This window comes from Pyxicephalus adspersus, chromosome 2, assembly GCF_032062135.1.
Source record: "Pyxicephalus adspersus chromosome 2, UCB_Pads_2.0, whole genome shotgun sequence".
NCBI classification, from domain to species: Eukaryota; Metazoa; Chordata; class Amphibia; order Anura; family Pyxicephalidae; genus Pyxicephalus; species Pyxicephalus adspersus.
Genome location: NC_092859.1, coordinates 76,860,615 through 76,877,750, shown reverse-complemented (window position 1 = coordinate 76,877,750; position 17,136 = coordinate 76,860,615). Strand labels below are relative to the sequence as shown.

The 17,136-nt window shown below is 38.1% G+C and overlaps 1 protein-coding gene across 3 annotated transcripts in view; it reads right to left on the bottom strand.

Moving 5' to 3' along the window:
• Nucleotides 1-16,592: 16,592 nt before the first annotated feature.
• Nucleotides 16,593-17,136, bottom strand: part of SPIC (Spi-C transcription factor) — a 21,329-nt gene continuing 20,785 nt past the window's right edge. For all 3 annotated transcript variants that reach the window (XM_072401107.1, XM_072401105.1, XM_072401106.1), the window contains one exon: nucleotides 16,593-17,107. In XM_072401107.1, coding sequence (XP_072257208.1) covers nucleotides 16,686-17,107 — 422 coding nt within the window. In that variant the 3' untranslated portion in view covers nucleotides 16,593-16,685. The remainder of the gene's footprint in view (nucleotides 17,108-17,136) is intronic.

Sequence of the window (17,136 nt, the reverse complement as noted above, 5' to 3'; positions counted from 1 at the left end):
CTAAACCACCATGTAGTATATAAGTTTTTACTATATTTTTTATATAGAAGAGGGTAGGCAAATACAAGATTTTAGACAAAAAAAATGTGGAACTACAGAAAACAAAACAAATTGTAGTAGAAATATAAGTCAGAAAATGGATGTCTATAATGTGCATAACATAAAGTTGGGGCCTTTCCAAGAAAAAATGTTTTCCAATGTCTATCTATAATATACATGTCTAGGACTGAGTATCCTGAGGACTGAATGTGTGACAGGAAAACATATAAGACAAATGAATTGGGAGGGAAAGTGAATTAGGGGGAAAGAAAAAGAAGGAAAGGTACCAGGTGTGAGACTACAACCTTGCAATGCCACACTACAGTATTAAGGAGTCCTGTGTATATTCAATCCAGGTAGACAAAATCAAAATTGAACAGTTCATACTGTGCTACTGCCAAACATTGTTTAGTATTAATAGTGTAGTACTTTACCTAATGAATCATTTTAGTGTCTACAATGACAGCAAATCCTTGGGAAATTCAGAAAAAAATGAAGAAACACCCCTGGATTCCTTTTCTAAAAATAAATGCCCCCTTTGGAGACAGAGCAAAGGCTTATGGTCTTAGAAGAATGGAACGATATCAACACAAACATAAGTCCAAATGAGGCCTTGCAGCATTCATGTATAATGTGGTCATGGCATTGTTATTACAAGCTCAGGGTCTGTCTTCTCATCTCTGCTGAACCTTGAGTTATTTTAGGAGTATTGTTCAGCGAATTAGAAAGCTTAGGAGCCACCTACTGGCAGCAACACAAGTATGTAAATCTTCCTGTCAGTTCAGGTAATGGCTATAAAAATATGTGCAACATATGCTTAGCCGTTGTCATTGTAAAATGGATATCTTTGCTATCATGTAAGATGGCTTATCTTTCGAACCAGCAGATCTCACATGTACATGCAACTCTCTCTACATTTACAAATGTACAAATAGGGAACAGATGGAAATTAAAAAAGTGGGGGAGGAAAGCCAGCAGAGCTTCCAAGCTGGCATTTTCTTCTATTGCTAGTCATGGATAAAGCTTGCAGCTAATCCAGGGACTGATAAGAATAAAAAAGTGTGTAGGCAGTGTTTGCTGTTCCCTAATTATTTAGGGGGAAAAGTACCTGGAATAAAGTGTTTTTGGGAAAGTGCTTGGGTATAGCATAACTGCATAAAAATTTGATTTGCCTATTTTCTCATATTGTGACTATTAACCAAGTTAAATCATAACAATTATTTTGTGTTATACATTGGCAACTTTTTGCTAATAACTTTTTTGGGTTTTCTCATATTGTGACTGTTAACCCAGTGAAATCACAACAATTAGTCCCAGTTATGCACAGCTAATTTTTTAGTTTATTGCTTACTATTTCAAGTATTTCTCATATTGTGAGTATAAATGTGTTGATTTAGACACATTGTGCTAGTATTTTTAATGTTAATGTTAAGAGATATTTCTGAAATGAGGAACAAAGCTGTACACTTTTTTCAATACATTGCCACATTAAGCACACACCCTGGCTTTTCTTCCTTCTTTCCTTTTTCACCTAATGGAACTAATTATAACATATGCTGTATGCAATGTAAAGCAGTAACTGTCTATCAAATGCACCACAGTCCAATTATATTGGATTTTTTTTACCCAGGACAATGACAGAGTTTAAGGACATATGTTGTTTTGTTGAAGCTTATGGATGAAACAACTAAATTTGTATTTGCTGAAAACACAATGGCATCAATGATGTCATCTTGCCTATTTTGGCGTTAGAAGCCAAGCTTTATTTGATGCAATGTAGGGAACAGATGGAAACTTTCATCCTTTGTCTAACAACTTTGGAGGTGCTAGTAGGAAGTAGAACCTTTTATGGAGTGTCAACCACAGCAAGAGGTAAACAAAGAAAAATGTAGGATTGTGCAAAGCAAAACAATTTTTAAATATCACAAAAAGGTACATTGTTGAAAAATGTCATCAAAAACTTGCATAATATCAGGCATTCTTGGTTTGCATACATTGCAATACATGTCCAGTTTGGCTAATTGTGTCAAGCCTAAAACCAAACATTGCCTAAACAAAACTCATCCATAATGACTACTACATGTTTTATACAATACAGTAATATTGTTTAATGCATGACTATTTGGTAACTAGACAACACTGCTGGTTTTTATGTATATCTATTTCTCCTTGTGCACAATGACAAACAAAAAACAGCTGAGAGATTTATTGCTGTTGCAGTTTTTAAGAGATTGAAATAGGATCACATTTTGGCAATGGCCGTTAATGTCAAATGGTTGAAATTCTTTCAATGATTCTCAAGAAAGAGTAAAACAAAACCACAATTTTGTATAGTGTATTAACATGGCTGTTAGTGAAAATGAATAGTGCACTGAGTATGAGGAAACACATTTATATCTAGAGCTTAATAATGCAGTCATCACAGACTATGCACAGCTAATGAGTGATGACAAGCAGGGATAGCTCCTTATTTAGTATCACATAACTGGTACAAAATGTATCAGAGGTTAATGTAAGAATGTTTTTAAATTTTTTTTCCTGTCATGCGATTGCTATAGCCTCTTCTACTATCCTGAGCTTCAAAGGTAGACAGTGGAGACTCCAAATGAAACTGCAGACACTGTGTTGACAGCATAACTCCTGCCAGGATCCTCTGTCAATTAGGCCCTAAACCTGGGCAGGGGGGGCATGTATGCCTATGATGCCACAGACTGACTATGGTACTAAGGGCATTTTATGTGTCATGAGGCATGTAACCTGTATACACAACCACTTTACTGCTTCTGGGGTTACATTTTAAAATAATGCACACTTTAATCAAGGTCAAGTCTTACTTATGGGCATCCATACTATTAGATACCATTATGTGCTGGGCAAGTGAAACCAGATTGTGACACTTTTAACTAATTATTACAATACAATATAGAATACAATAAACATGTTTCAACTAAATCTCTTCTATCTTTAACTATAGCTACATGAACACCTCTGTACAAAGCATTTGTAGTCAACAGAATGGCTAAAAAAGATGATCAAGATGTTGTAATGGGAATTTAAAGTCTAGACCTAATCCCAATCAAAATGCTATGGTGGGACCCTTGGAGATTGTAAAGATTGTAAAAAAAGTTTGAAAGAAGTTTGTAAGAAACTGAAGTCATACAGAAAACAATTATGAAAAACCCACAACACTTTAACCTGAAAAAAATACTTAAAATGATCACATATGCAGCTTCCCTAATAAGACATGTTTTAAACATTTTCAGTAGGAACACTGATACATTAAAGGTAATCCATAAATCCATACATTAAAGGTGATCCATAAATGGATCAGTGTGAAATACACAATATTGTCATGGTGGCTCTCCGTAGCAATACAAATGAGCATGGGTGTCTTCCTGAAGGTGTAGGCACTGCAATCACATGTTCTTGGTGTTTCTGGCTTTTCTGACTCCTTCCATGTCAGGTCACCTGGCACTGTATCCTGGTCATTTTACCTTTTCTTTGAAGTAGGTTATTCACAAGTAGCAACTGAAACAGCAGTATAGTGGTGGGAGAAGTTGTTAAAAGTAATAGGTAGCTTGTAAAAGTGAACATACTTTTCAGATAGCATTAAATGTTTAGACAAGAGACTCTTTTAAAAGTTTAGGTTTGTGTTAGGAAATGCAACACAACATTTTCTTTAAATGTTTGTTCTATTTTTATTGGTTAGAATATTTGCTGTTGGAAAATCAAATCTTTTAAGTTTTTAAAGCCAATGAGATGGGAAAGTTAGCTCCATGGAGATGAATGTTAACTGGAGATAAATGTATGGCACCATGTATGAAAGGGAACAGATAAAAGCAGTGGCAAGAATTAAGGCATTCACGCCTTTGAAACTGGATACTGGAGCTTAGGGTCACATTCTGTCTAGAAAACAATATATCACTCAAGTCAGAGCTACTAAGTATTGCCAACTAAAACAATCGTGGTAGGTTATTCTGGAGCATATGGAGCAGTGAAGACGGGTTGAGTTTTGAGAGATGGTAATAAACTAACAAATAAAAAACTCAAACTTTTTGTTGTTTGTTACTGTTCTGTCATTCAATTGGATAGAATCATAGGACCTACTTATGAAGATGAAGATAAATAATTAAATGCACACCGTCTTTAAAGACATTTGAAGTTTAAATTGGAAAGGCTGTATCTCTATAAGAGATGGGATATAGAGAGTAAAAAGAACAAAAAACACATACTGAGGGTGTTTATAAACAGCACATAGAATCGTAATGTGAAACCCTTAGGCAAACAGCTAAATACACAGATAGAAAATATAAAGTGTTTATATTTACTAGCCAGGATTTGTATTTCTGTTCATCCAGTTTTAAGATCTACAGTGCTCAGTCGCACAGCACAGCCCTGTCTGGCAGATCAGAGGACCTAACCTTTAGGTAATACTTACGAGAGGGTTCACTGCCACCAAGAATAGGGTGAGATAAGTGATACAGCCTCTTCAAAAACAGGGTAGAATCCCAAGTGTCAAGTTTTTACAGGTATTCGGGGCTCTACTTTAGAGATTTCTACTCTTTTATGGTTTTGTTCCATTTGGTTTCAGGTAAAAAATTGACTCTGGTATCGGCAACATTGTGCTCTCTGACTATGACCCTATTAGCCTATCAATCAAACTAAACTGGAGGTAATACGAAAAAACTTTAGGAACATATGTTTTTTCAAGGCCAAAGCATCTTTTATGAAATGTAGACATGCTTTCTTAAAATATGGGAAAAGATGCAGAAAATTCTTTAAAGTCCTAAACCGCACAGGTAGGACATATGCCTTATTCCAAGACATTGCTAAAGCATTTAAGACTTTTACACTGACCTTCTAATATTTCAAACTCCTCCCCTGCCTCCCCCCCACAACTCGATTTAATTAGACAGTAGATTGCTTCTTAGGGTTTACCTAAACTATTAGCTGGAGCTAAATTGGAAGCTCCAATATTGACCAAAGAATATAAGGTAGCGCTCACAAACTCTAAAACAGGAAAGGCTCCTGGCCCTGATGGGTTCACCCTGTCTTACTACAAGTCCCGAGCCCTAATCCCAAACCCCTCCTTTCTCACTGCTTTTAACTCTATTTTTCCAACAAACACGCTATAAAAGATATTCTAGCAGACAATATCTAATTCCTAAAGAAGCAAAATACAATTCCAGTTGTGCCAATCACAGACCAATATCTTAGCTCACTGCAGATCTCAAGCTGTTTCTCACCACTAGACTGAATCCCTACCTGTAAGACCTAATTGATGTAGACCAGGTCATATTTGTCCCCCAAAGAGAGGCCAGAGCCAACACCACTAAGACCCTCACCATCATCAATTCCGTTCATTCCACCAACTCCCATGCTAATCTTCTCTCTACCGACGCCAAAAAAAACATCCAAAGAGTGGATAAGAAATTTAGATGGAAATTCATGTGGCTCATTTTACAGCATATTGATCTACAAGACTCCTTCCTAACAAAGATAATGGCTTTTTACTTCCAACCAACTGCCAAAGTGCGTGTAAATAAAATCTTTTCTGACACCCTTTACATTTCCAAGGGTACCTGCCAAGGATTTTCCCTCTACCCTATTATATTCATTTTAAACCTGGAACTATTCTTCAGGCACATTAGGAAAGATACAATTATCACAGGTGTCACTATCTCGAACAAAGAATATAGATTGACATTTGTGCATGACCTGCTTTCCTACATGTCTTCCGACAGGATCTTCCAAATTTACTTCTGGAGTTCCAAAGCTTTGGGTAACTATCCCACTTCAAAATAAATCTTCAAAAATCAGAAGCCTTGAACAGGATTATCCCATGCTCAATTTGTCAAAGTCTGCAATCCCTGTTTTGTAGGGAGAAGATGATATCCGATACCTAGGGGTCCACATGCCCAATAATCTATCAAAAATCTTCACACTAAATTTCTCTTTTATTTTATTGCCAACCGGTGGTCCACAATAAATATTTGGGGGTCCGTGTCTCTTGCTGATGTGCTCCTGAGCGGGGTCAAGGCTGCGCAGTGGTCAGAGCTGCAGACTATGTCCCCTCTACGGATCGCAGGTTTAGGAAAGTAGGCAGGTTGTGTCTCTGGACACAAGCCGCCCACTCTCCCAACGCAGCCTCCTATCTGTGATGGAAGAGTGGGCGGTTCTGGCATCGTGATGCCACTATGGGGGAAGTTTCTTCCCCTTTAAGTGACACCTGGCATCCCACGCATGCGTGGTCCAGAGCCGGTAAATTTAGTGGTCTGTGGGTCCGAAAATGTTGGCGACCACTACTTTATACAATGATATCTTGTTGAATGCTATATTATAATAAAATGAACATTCTCCCCAGGCTACTATAACTGTTCCAAACACTTCCCATTTCTATCCCAACAATGTTTTTGTAACCTACGGTTTTTATATGGTCCAATAAGAAAGCGAGACTCCAATTACAATACATACGCCTACCCAAGTCTCAAGCATGCCCATTTAAACTATGTTGCTTCTCACTTAAATAGAATTGTTAACTGAATTGTTAACTGACACACCAGCCACTAGCAGTGAACTAACAATGAACAGTCTTTCTCCCCATTTTTCACCCACTAGTTTCCTCGAACTGACCATACGTATCCTTAAGAAATTCTGAGCTTCACACTCTATATTCCCATTGCCCTCTCCCTCTAATCCCGGTCACGAAAACCCAAAATTTACACCAGGTCTTTCTGACCCAGGCTTCGAGTCATTAGCTGCAACCAGAGCCACTCAAGCCCTATTTTTCTCCCACTTGATTAAATGGTCTACCCTATTTGATATGAACCCCAATTTCAGCTTCATTGGCTTTTGGAGGCTATGTCAACTGCACCACTTTCTGCTAACATTACCTTTGCCCCTTGGCCCTTGACCACATTTCAACAAAAAAGTGGGAACAGGCCCAGTGAAACAGGTCATATCCCTTCTTTACGCAGAATTACTGTCTCATTCATCCACAACCATTCCATTCTATATTAGACAATATTAATAAGACCCTGACACACTCTTTACCCAGGGGTAAATTTCAGACCTCTTTTATCTTTCACACTCCTCCTTTATAGGTTGTGGTCACAAAAAGACTAATAAGCTCCTCACACGTTGGTACTAAGTCCCTCACTTTCTTCACTTCGATCTTCCGATAGATGCTGGAGATGCGAGACTGGGTACGGGACCCTCCTACACATCTTCTGCTACTGTCCAAAGATTAAACCATACTGGAGGCAGGTCCAATTAATTGTTCAGAGATTTACTGAGTTTCAGATCACCTTCGAGCCCAGATTTTTCCTCTTCCACCATAACAGATTTAGCAAGAAGAAATACAGCTCATCACTACTTACTTACCAGCACTTTTGCGTTCTACACCCTAATCCCCCCGCCACCCACAATCTCCTTTATCCCTGCTCCCGCTTTTCGCTACCTTCATCCCTTTCTTTACTGTCTCTCTTACACTTTCTTTTCCATAACCTTCTCTCTTTGCTAAAACTGCTCTTCAGTGATCTTCTGAAGTTAGATAAAAAAAAAAACACAACAGACCCACGGTTTTTATATGAACCTTGCAAAGCTTCCTTATTATTGTTATCTTAGATATGTAACTTATTGCAATACAATATGGGAATTATCATTTACTTCTTCATTTTGAATTGCGACACCTTGTTCTTCTTGTTACATTTTTATTGGTTTGCTATAACTCTTTTCTATATTACTGTTTATTCCTGCAGGCAGGAATACCAGAAAGCCCCAATTGCAAATTTCACTTTTTAGCTTTGCCTGGCTCTTCTGGCTTTGTTAAAGCCTCATCTTTCTGTCCCAAACACCAGGGGGCAGGGATGACTGTTTGATAGTGCTTTTGGACAGATTTAAATTTTACTCTTGTTACCTTTTCTTTACAGATAGCACTGCTTTTTAAAACTATATTTACTATATATACTATATAAAACTATATATACTATATATATATATATATATATATATATATATATAAATTATGTTCATTTTCAGCCTAAAGCTAAATTGGAAATAAAGACATGATGATGCTGATACTGATTTTCCCTTTTTAACTCTTTGGGCTTTGGTGACAGCAGATTACTTTTTCCCCAGTTTTCCTAACCCACTAATGTATTGAGAATATAATAATGAAGGACCAGTTTGGTTGCTATACACATTTCAGAAAAGACATTTTGGAAGTTGCCAATACCTTTCTAGAGCTTGACCTAAAATGATGCATTTAATCATGCATATACAAAACATTATTTCCTAGTATTAGTATACATTTGCTATGCATGTAAGGTGAGATCATACAATTTATGTTAACCAAGATCTAATGTCAGGGACCAATAAATTATATATGTAAAACATGTAACTGCATAGGTAAAAATGTCCACATCAATGTATTTATTAATACATTGTATTGTAATATAGTATTGTATAAAAAATCAGACTGCAGTTTTTGCATATTTTGCTATATTCAAATAATGAAGGTGATTTTTCATTTTTATGTTGTTGCCCTTTTCTAATTCTCCATGGCTTTTCCAAAATTATCTGTGAACAACAGAGGTTTTAATTTTTGCCTCTTAATCCTATTAACCATGGGAAAATATTCTTCAATTGTGTACAGTTGATTTGAAACTTTCTCATTTCTGTTCTGTGTTCCTTGAGGACAATATTCCCTTCCAGTCCAAGTCTTAGAGAAAAACTCTTAGCACAGACATCACCACCTTATCGTTTTACTCTGTCTTTCCGAAAGAGAGTATAGCCAGGAATGTTAACAGCTCAGACATGGGAAGAACAAGCCAGGATTTAGCAATATACTAAGTCATAGTTCTCTTCATGCATTAAGACTTCCAACTCTCCTATTTCACTTATTAGACTTCTAGCATTAGTGAACCCTCCCTATAAACCATTGCTGCATTTAGCAGCAGTATTGATCATATCTATTTTTATTGTAGCAGATATAGTACTGTACTATAGAAAATGTTGGTGGTCCACGGCTCTGGCCGGTGCAACCCTCAGCAGAGTGATAGGAAGAACCCAACTAGGGGGATGCACCGGCCAGAGCCGCGGATCATGTCTCCCTTGCGGATCACAGCCGGCGGGTTGTGTCTCTGAGCAGGTTGAGCCTGTGATGGGAGAGTGGGCAGGTTCATGGCGTCACTTTTGGGGGAAGTGTCTTCCCCTTTGAGTAACACAAGGCTCCTCACACATGCATGATCAGGAGCCGTAACATCCAATGGTGACCAGTGTTTATAACCTGCAATGGGGTGAGAATTGCTGTCACAGAGGTGCTAAGGATTAGTGATGTTATTATTGGATTGGATTCCTTTCCAGTGGATTTTGGGTTTATGCGGTTGATACATCTTCGGTTAACAGTTGAATTTGTTCATTTTTGCTGAATTGCAAAAAAGACTCTGCATAGCTACCCTCTTTCTTTCAGACCTTGGGCCTATCTCTGAGGAGATCACAAAATTATAAAAAATCATCACAAAAAGCTGACCATTTTATCTTGAAATCTCTCTTACCTTCTCCTTCTGATGAAGTGGACCGGTTCCATGAAATACATTGAGGAATGATTAAAGATCAATTAGGAACATTGAGAGATTTATAAATGATTTTAAAATGTATGTAAAACTGATTTGGTATGTCAATCAATAAATGTTTTGACTGGAATCTCTTTTTCAGCCTCTTAAAGTCCCAACTTTTTGAATTAATAAAATAAACATTTTGGTAAACACAGCTGAGGTTGTGGGTGATCTAAAGGGCTCCCTCAGGAAGTAGTTTCAGCAGCTACCATAGATTGCTTTAAGAAAAGCTGGTTAAAAAAAAGTCTGAAATGACTGACCTCTTTGTGAAATTGGCAAAAGCCTGGCTGTTATGCTGGCATGCAATAAGTGCGCAGATCAGACAACAAGAACAGATATCTTCATATGCATGATTTTTCCAGGTTAAATAGACAGCCAGAGAGCTAGTATTTTCATTGAATGTTTTCTTTAAAGTGTATGTAATGCCTAACATTAAACTTAAACTAATCAGCCAAAACATTAAAACCAATGATTATCCCACTATAATGGGACCTCCCAAGGGATTAAATATAATGGGAATTCAGATTTGAAGATGATGGACCAGGAAGATGATGAAGCAGGAAAAATGAGCAAGTGTACGTGATTTGGGTGACTAACAAGGGCTAGATTGTGCTGGTAATTAATGTGGGGTGTTCCTGGTAAAGAGCAGTTCGCACCTACCACAAGTTGTCTACGAAAGGCCAACTGATAACCTGTCATTTGTGATGGCAGTGGGAGCAAGGTATATATGTTTAATAAATTTTATTGAAATCATTTAAAAGGAGGGTAACACTGTTATGTTACCCCCCTGCTTTACAATGGCTGGTTTGCAACTATGTATTAGTGTTGGAAGATACCACAAGTAAGATTGAATTTGTCTATAGAGACCATGCATTAATATTATCATGCAGTTCACTCTCTAGTATCTACACCCATATTTCAACAATCATGTTCTTCCAAGCTTCTTTTCTGTATAGCTACGTGGACCTTTCTACTCGTTGTACTCATCTGTAGATCTCTCAACCATGTATTGTATGTTGAGGTTTCTGAAACCTCTCACTCTTCTCTGTGTGCAACTATTCCTTCTGTGCCTAGTTCCTGGCACATGTCACTCCTATCCTCTGTATCTTCCTGGGACTTTGCACTCTGCTCTACACAAAGATCTGTATGTTCTGTACCACCCCACTATCCAAACTGCACAGCACAATGTTTTTCGCACACCATTTTCTCTCTAAACTTTACATTACAGATTTGCGTATCTCTGCCCACATTAGGTAGATGCACTGTAAAGGTTTCAATTGTCATTTTCTATATGGTTTCCCTAAATGAAGTTCATAAGGCACCTTTTAACTACAACCTATATATACAGAAGCACTATTAAAGGTTAGCCTTTATGTTCCTTGCCATCTTTTTCAGGCACAAGGGCACACTACAGTTGCCATTGTCTGAATTCTATATATACAGAAGCACTATTAAAGGTTAGCCTTTATGTTCCTTGCCATCTTTTTCAGGCACAAGGGCACACTACAGTTGCCATTGTCTGAATTCATTTTCCAAGAAAAGCTTGTGGTCAGGCAGGTGCATCTATTTTATGTGATCTCTGCAAGCAGAGAACATTATACAGCTCCAACAGCACATGATCAAGCAGCATGATCATTAACACTGGTGTAATATTCAGAATGCTTTTCTTTTGTGAGCAGGACAAGTAGAGTGACAGGTGCTATTGTGAATTACATAACACAATTTATGAACACACAATCAACTTTTACATTAGGCTAAAACAGTCCTATTGGAAAAAAATTGCAAAATAAAAACTTGCCTGCAGAATGTTATTACAAAAAATGAAAAATATTTACTTAACGTGAAAAAAAAAAAATTAAAATCAAGACTATTCTACACTCCACATGGCCAAGGGAGGACTGGAACAATCTGCCTTGGGGCTAAAGACAACTAAGTGACCCTAATGGGATATGGGAGGGGGTTTGTGGGTGTGACCAGGGGTATGTGCAACAAATATGGTATGCCAAAGTTCTAGCGCTCACCGTAGTGTTGTGAATTTCCTCCATACGATGTCACAGCTTTTTTTTTACAGAGCCCCACACTACTAAAGGCAATATGGGACTGCACTGACTGCTGACAGAGTTTATGGTAAAGGCTGACATATGACTCATAGAATTTGGAACCAAGTGACTCTTGCAGATATTTTGCATGTGCCCCATACCACCAACCATCAGTAATACCAAAAAAACAGGCAGATTTAGGCAATGAAATACAAATAATAGTGACATGCAAAAAATGCACATAACAGGTAGATATTACCAGTGCCATGCAAAAATTGATGACATACAAGTAAACCAACAACAACCAAATATAAGCAATATGCAGATATCAGAGACAAGAGACTGAAACTACTAATAGGCACATATACCAGTAATAGACATTTTCAAGTAATTGGCATATTGCTTGTTTCAGAGATCAGCAGGTTCTAATGATAGGAAGACTTTAGTGACAGCAAATAAGTGGCAGACAGGTCAACCTTTTTTTGGGGTGGGGGGAGGTCAGAACCAGGATGAAAAGAGTGGCATGAAAGGAGTGAGGTAGATGGCATACTAAGCCATAATGGAGAGGGTCAGCAAGGATGGAGTGGTTAGCTTGGTGAGGCAAATTAGCATTGTGGTTCAGCCAGGATGTAGGTGTCAAAATGAAGATGTAGGCTAGGATGGAGGCATCAGCCAGGATGGGGGGAGCTAGGAATTAAGGGACAGCCAAGATGGAGAAGGATAGTCAGATTGCAGGAGTAAACTTGACCCAAGAGGGTAAGCTAGTGTGAGGATTAGCAACAAATGGCAGACTGAGAATAAGGCAACTCCAGACGCCAGTGTCTCTTTAGGGCTTTAGCCAATACTTATTGAACAAAAAGAAGCAAACTAACAAAATGATCTTCCTCGCAAGGGTGGTGTCAGCTAAACCAGTCTTAAAAATCAAAAAAATAGCCTCCTGGCTAGCAAAAAAACAGCGCTTCTCCTTCTTCAGATGCAGGCACAGATAGTCTAGCTCACATATTCACAGCCCCTGCTGCTTAGCATCAGGTGTGCTATACAGGCTTGTGGGTCTTGGGAAAATATGGGACCCAGAATTGGGAATCTGCCCCACCCTACACTTGCAGATTCCCAGTAAAACTAGCCCTAGAACAGAAGTTTTAAACAACCAGCAGGAGACGCTAGAGCTTCACTGAAAACAAATCTCGGCTGGTTTCACTGTGGTCACGTAACGTCCATCCAGCACTTTTCCCAGTAACACAGGTGCTATCTTTGTCCATGTGTTACACTAGGATAGAAGGGTCCCAGCCACGAGTTTGCACCACCCGGCCTGGCTGGCCGGCATCTGAGTCCCCTTGCCTTGTGTCCCCAACATTCACACGCCGGGGACGCAGATGCTTTGGGCACGTGGGGACCAGGTAAGACTTAGAAACTCCCTTGCAATTCTACCCCAAGTGTGGCTCAGGGTTACCTCTTTTGGTACTGAAAATTAACCCAGAGCCACACTCGGGAATACCGCTAGAGAGGTTAACGGACCAGCCCCAACAGACTGTCTATCCTTCCAGGTGCTCTCTCTCTGGGGAGGGCTCTCAAACTTATTGACATCCTGTCTGAAACGATGACACCAACCAGTTAAAAGATGAGTTTTTCTTTCTTACCCCCTACATGCATACTATGGATCATCCAGAATTGGCAAAAATTGGATTATTTGGCTGTAGATAAGGTCTTCCACTAGTTCGTTGTTTCTATCTGTTTGTGTTAATGCTTTTTTCCTTATAGGATTATGGTAGCCACATAAAGAGAGGACAGGGTATGCAGTGATTTTTTTGAATATTATGTTTTATCTGGGGGCTCTTGTCTACATTTTGGCGAAACCATGAGCCAGTATTGTTTCTTTTCCAAAATTCCTTTTGTTAACGTGCTAGAAACCATGGTTTTACATTAACACCAAGGGTTATGCACTGCCACACTTTCCTTGATTTGCTAGAACCAACAGCTCCAAATTCAGGATTTCACTACAGCAGTTAAAGTAGTAATCTACATTAACTGGTAACTGTCCCCTTTGAAAGATATTAAAATACCTTCCCTGTCCCAAAAAACTGTGGACATAACTTTTCCTTCTGACCCTTTGGTCTTAAATTTCTTTGGTCATAGAATGCTGCCACTGCAAGAACTATTTGGTCTGCAAACTGTTTGGTCTACAGATCATAGTTTTGCATAGTCAACAGCATTGACCATGGGTTTACTTTTGATGAAACATGGTGACATCACTATAAACATGAAGATATCAACATTGATATTGTTTTTATTCTGCATTCAAACATTTCACTGCCTATTTGCCTAACAACTTCCACATACAAAACTTCTTGAGTTTAAACCCAACACATTTCCTGAATATCTCTAGCTACTTAGCAACTGTTTGCAAAAGTAATTGATTCTTCACCAGGGAACATCAGATTTACTGTATTATAAATATACACCATTGATTTTGTTTGGATTTTTCATTTGCAGAAACAGGAACACCTAAAAAGTCAACACTTTTTATATGCATCTGGAGTGCATAGCAGAGACAGAAGGCCTTGATGGGGTCTTCCTAAAATATTAGCTGTAACAGCAGACAGAAGGTCATCAAAAATAGATCTTTAGCTTGTTAATCTTTTTATTTCAATTGGGAGAGGTGACGGAGGGGCTAGTGGGTATGAAGGTAGACAAGAAAGCTATGCAAGGAGCACTGGGCTTGGTAGGTAGCCCAGCACCAGTAATTTAATAATCAAAATATATGCAGAATGCTAATATGCTATAGTGAGAGGAATGCAAAGGCAGCAATGACAGCTACAAAAGCAGCACCATCAGGATGAGGGGACCGTGTATACTACTTATTTAGTAATGTTAGAAGAGTACTGACTGTACTCACCGACACACCCTGGGGAACAATTAACATGTAAAAGTTACAATATAGATCATATAGACCAGTATAGTAATAATTTAATATTAAATGTTTTCTTACTAAGAGTAAACTATGGTTTGAGATTGGTGCTGTGCCCAAAAACAATATGCAAAACTACAAAGAAGTTTCAATTCACTCAAGACCTGGCAAGCAAGTTGATGAGGGCTATTCTGGGAAATTGTTAAACCAAGTACTGGTTTTGTTTGTTTCACACATAATCCTTGACAAGTGCTTTGTTCAATCTGCTAGCATGCAGCAAGTGTTTTGGTAAACACAACATGAATTGTGACATTCTCCAATTGCATGCTAACTATTCATTGTTTTGTATAGACTTTAGTTTGGCTTTAAAGGGGAATTCCAGTGAATATTATGTGTTTTTTGGAAACAAAAGAAGAAACAAACTAGAGTATCATATTATTCATATTCACCACAACTAAATTCATCTAGATGTAGGAGCACACCAGGCAGATTATTTAACATTTACTCAAGTTTCACTCATTTTTATAATGAAATGACCAATGGGTAAATATTGAGCACAAGCATTCCTAAATAGATCTCTTAGAACCATCTTTGAATCTGCCATGGATGTCATTTGCAGATTTAGTATTGGTAATTAGTGTTAGTTGCAGTGTGGATCTGGTCCCCCAAGCTGCCCCCTTTCCCAATAAAAAGTCCCAAGCCTATTAAAGGGTATTGTTTTAAATAAATAGGAAAGGGGGGGGGGGCAAAATGCATTTTTTTGTGATTCTTTTATTTTGTTTGTTAACACTCATTTTAACACATCCTATGGCTAAGTTATAAATGATACTAATATTTTTCATTGTATTATTTTGTACTACAACTGTCATCCATTACATTTTTATACAATAGGTTTTCCTGCAATAGGATTTATTATTGGATGAAATTGTCCTATTTACAGAAATTCAAGATTCAAGGCAGCTGATTTGGAATAATAAATTTTAAAGATTGGTAATGAACCAAATTCCTGAATATCTTGGAATTGGGTAATGATTATCGGGTTAGTAACCGTAAACAGTAAATCAGGCTGCCACTTTTTGTTCAGTGCCTCCAATGTGCAGACCAGATATGTTACTGCTATAAGTAACAGCTCCAGCCTTAAAATGAAAATTAGGGGAGACAAGGGACAACCTTGCCTGGTGCCATTGGTGATGCGAAAGAGATCAGATACCTCCTTGTTCACTCTCACAGATGTGGAGGGGCTCGAGTGGATTGTGTTGATGCGTTGCAACATATTGTCTGCCAGGCTCATGTGTTGTGAGGTAAGCATCATGAAATCCCAATCAACCTGGGCAAATGCCTTTCCCATGTCTGTAGAAAGAAGCAAGGCTGTTTTATGTATGGTCTCTAGTTCTTGAACCCGTTTCAGTATGGAGGAAATTTCACCCTGTATTACCCCGCCTCCATGACGTGGACGATGAGCAGACCTGGTTTTATGAGCTTCTTAGAATATCGTAGGGGAACAGTCTGAGGTATTGACTTCAAAATAATGCTTCAATTCAGTAGCTAGGTCTGCCCTCACGATCAGAGAGTAAAAATTAGGTAAACTTCTATTCTTTTTAAATTCTGGCCACTTCCTCCTTCACAATCTTCTCTAGCCCGCTCATACAGGCCAGTAAATCTTGCCTAGTGAGGGGGGCTGCAGAATCAACAGCACCTTACCTTTTATCACTTCTGCTTTCCTGGCATAGGTACATGAAAAGAGTACATGAATATGCTATCATTGGCACAAACCAAATAGATTATGTGGCAACATTGCTGATGAAGCATATGTAATTTCTGTGGGCAAAAAAAAAAAAAAAAAACTTCTCTGTAAACAATAATTTTCTGATTGCTGATAGCATGGGCTAAAAGTAGATTTGCAGCTAGCAGGTAGTGCACCAGTCCATGCAAACAAGCACTGAGAACAGAACCTAATCAGAAAAGTTTTTTTTTCAACTAAAATCTCTATGATTAATGCAAATGTCCGAAGTTTATTATATAACAAAAATACAAATATTTATGTGTTATTTAATCAAAAGTTTTTCTTTCATTAAAAACATTTTTTTATGTATATTGATAGCTGAAAGGATATACATGGTTATTGTGAGTATACCTATTAAAGTTAATTTCACAATAGTTACTCCAGTATTCCAGGCCAGGCTGAATATATTGGCAGTACATGCTTTCTTTCCCGGTCAAGCACAGTCTTTGTAAAACCAACTCACTGAACTGGTAGGTCAGTTTTCTTCGGACTTTCATAACTTCTCCAGTTCTGCTGTAATTTCGCAGGGCTCTGGCCATTTTCTGGTATGTCATGATTTTACGGTTACCTTTTTGCTTTCCCCACAATTCTGCTAATTTCTCTTTGTTCTTTGAGACAAACTGGAAGATGCCATTCGGCTCATCCACCCACTGAATGCAATGGATCATGTTGGGGTCATAGAGAGCAGTATAGAGATATTCATACAGGCGAATCTTTTTCCTTCCTATTGATGAAAAATGAGTTATTATCAAT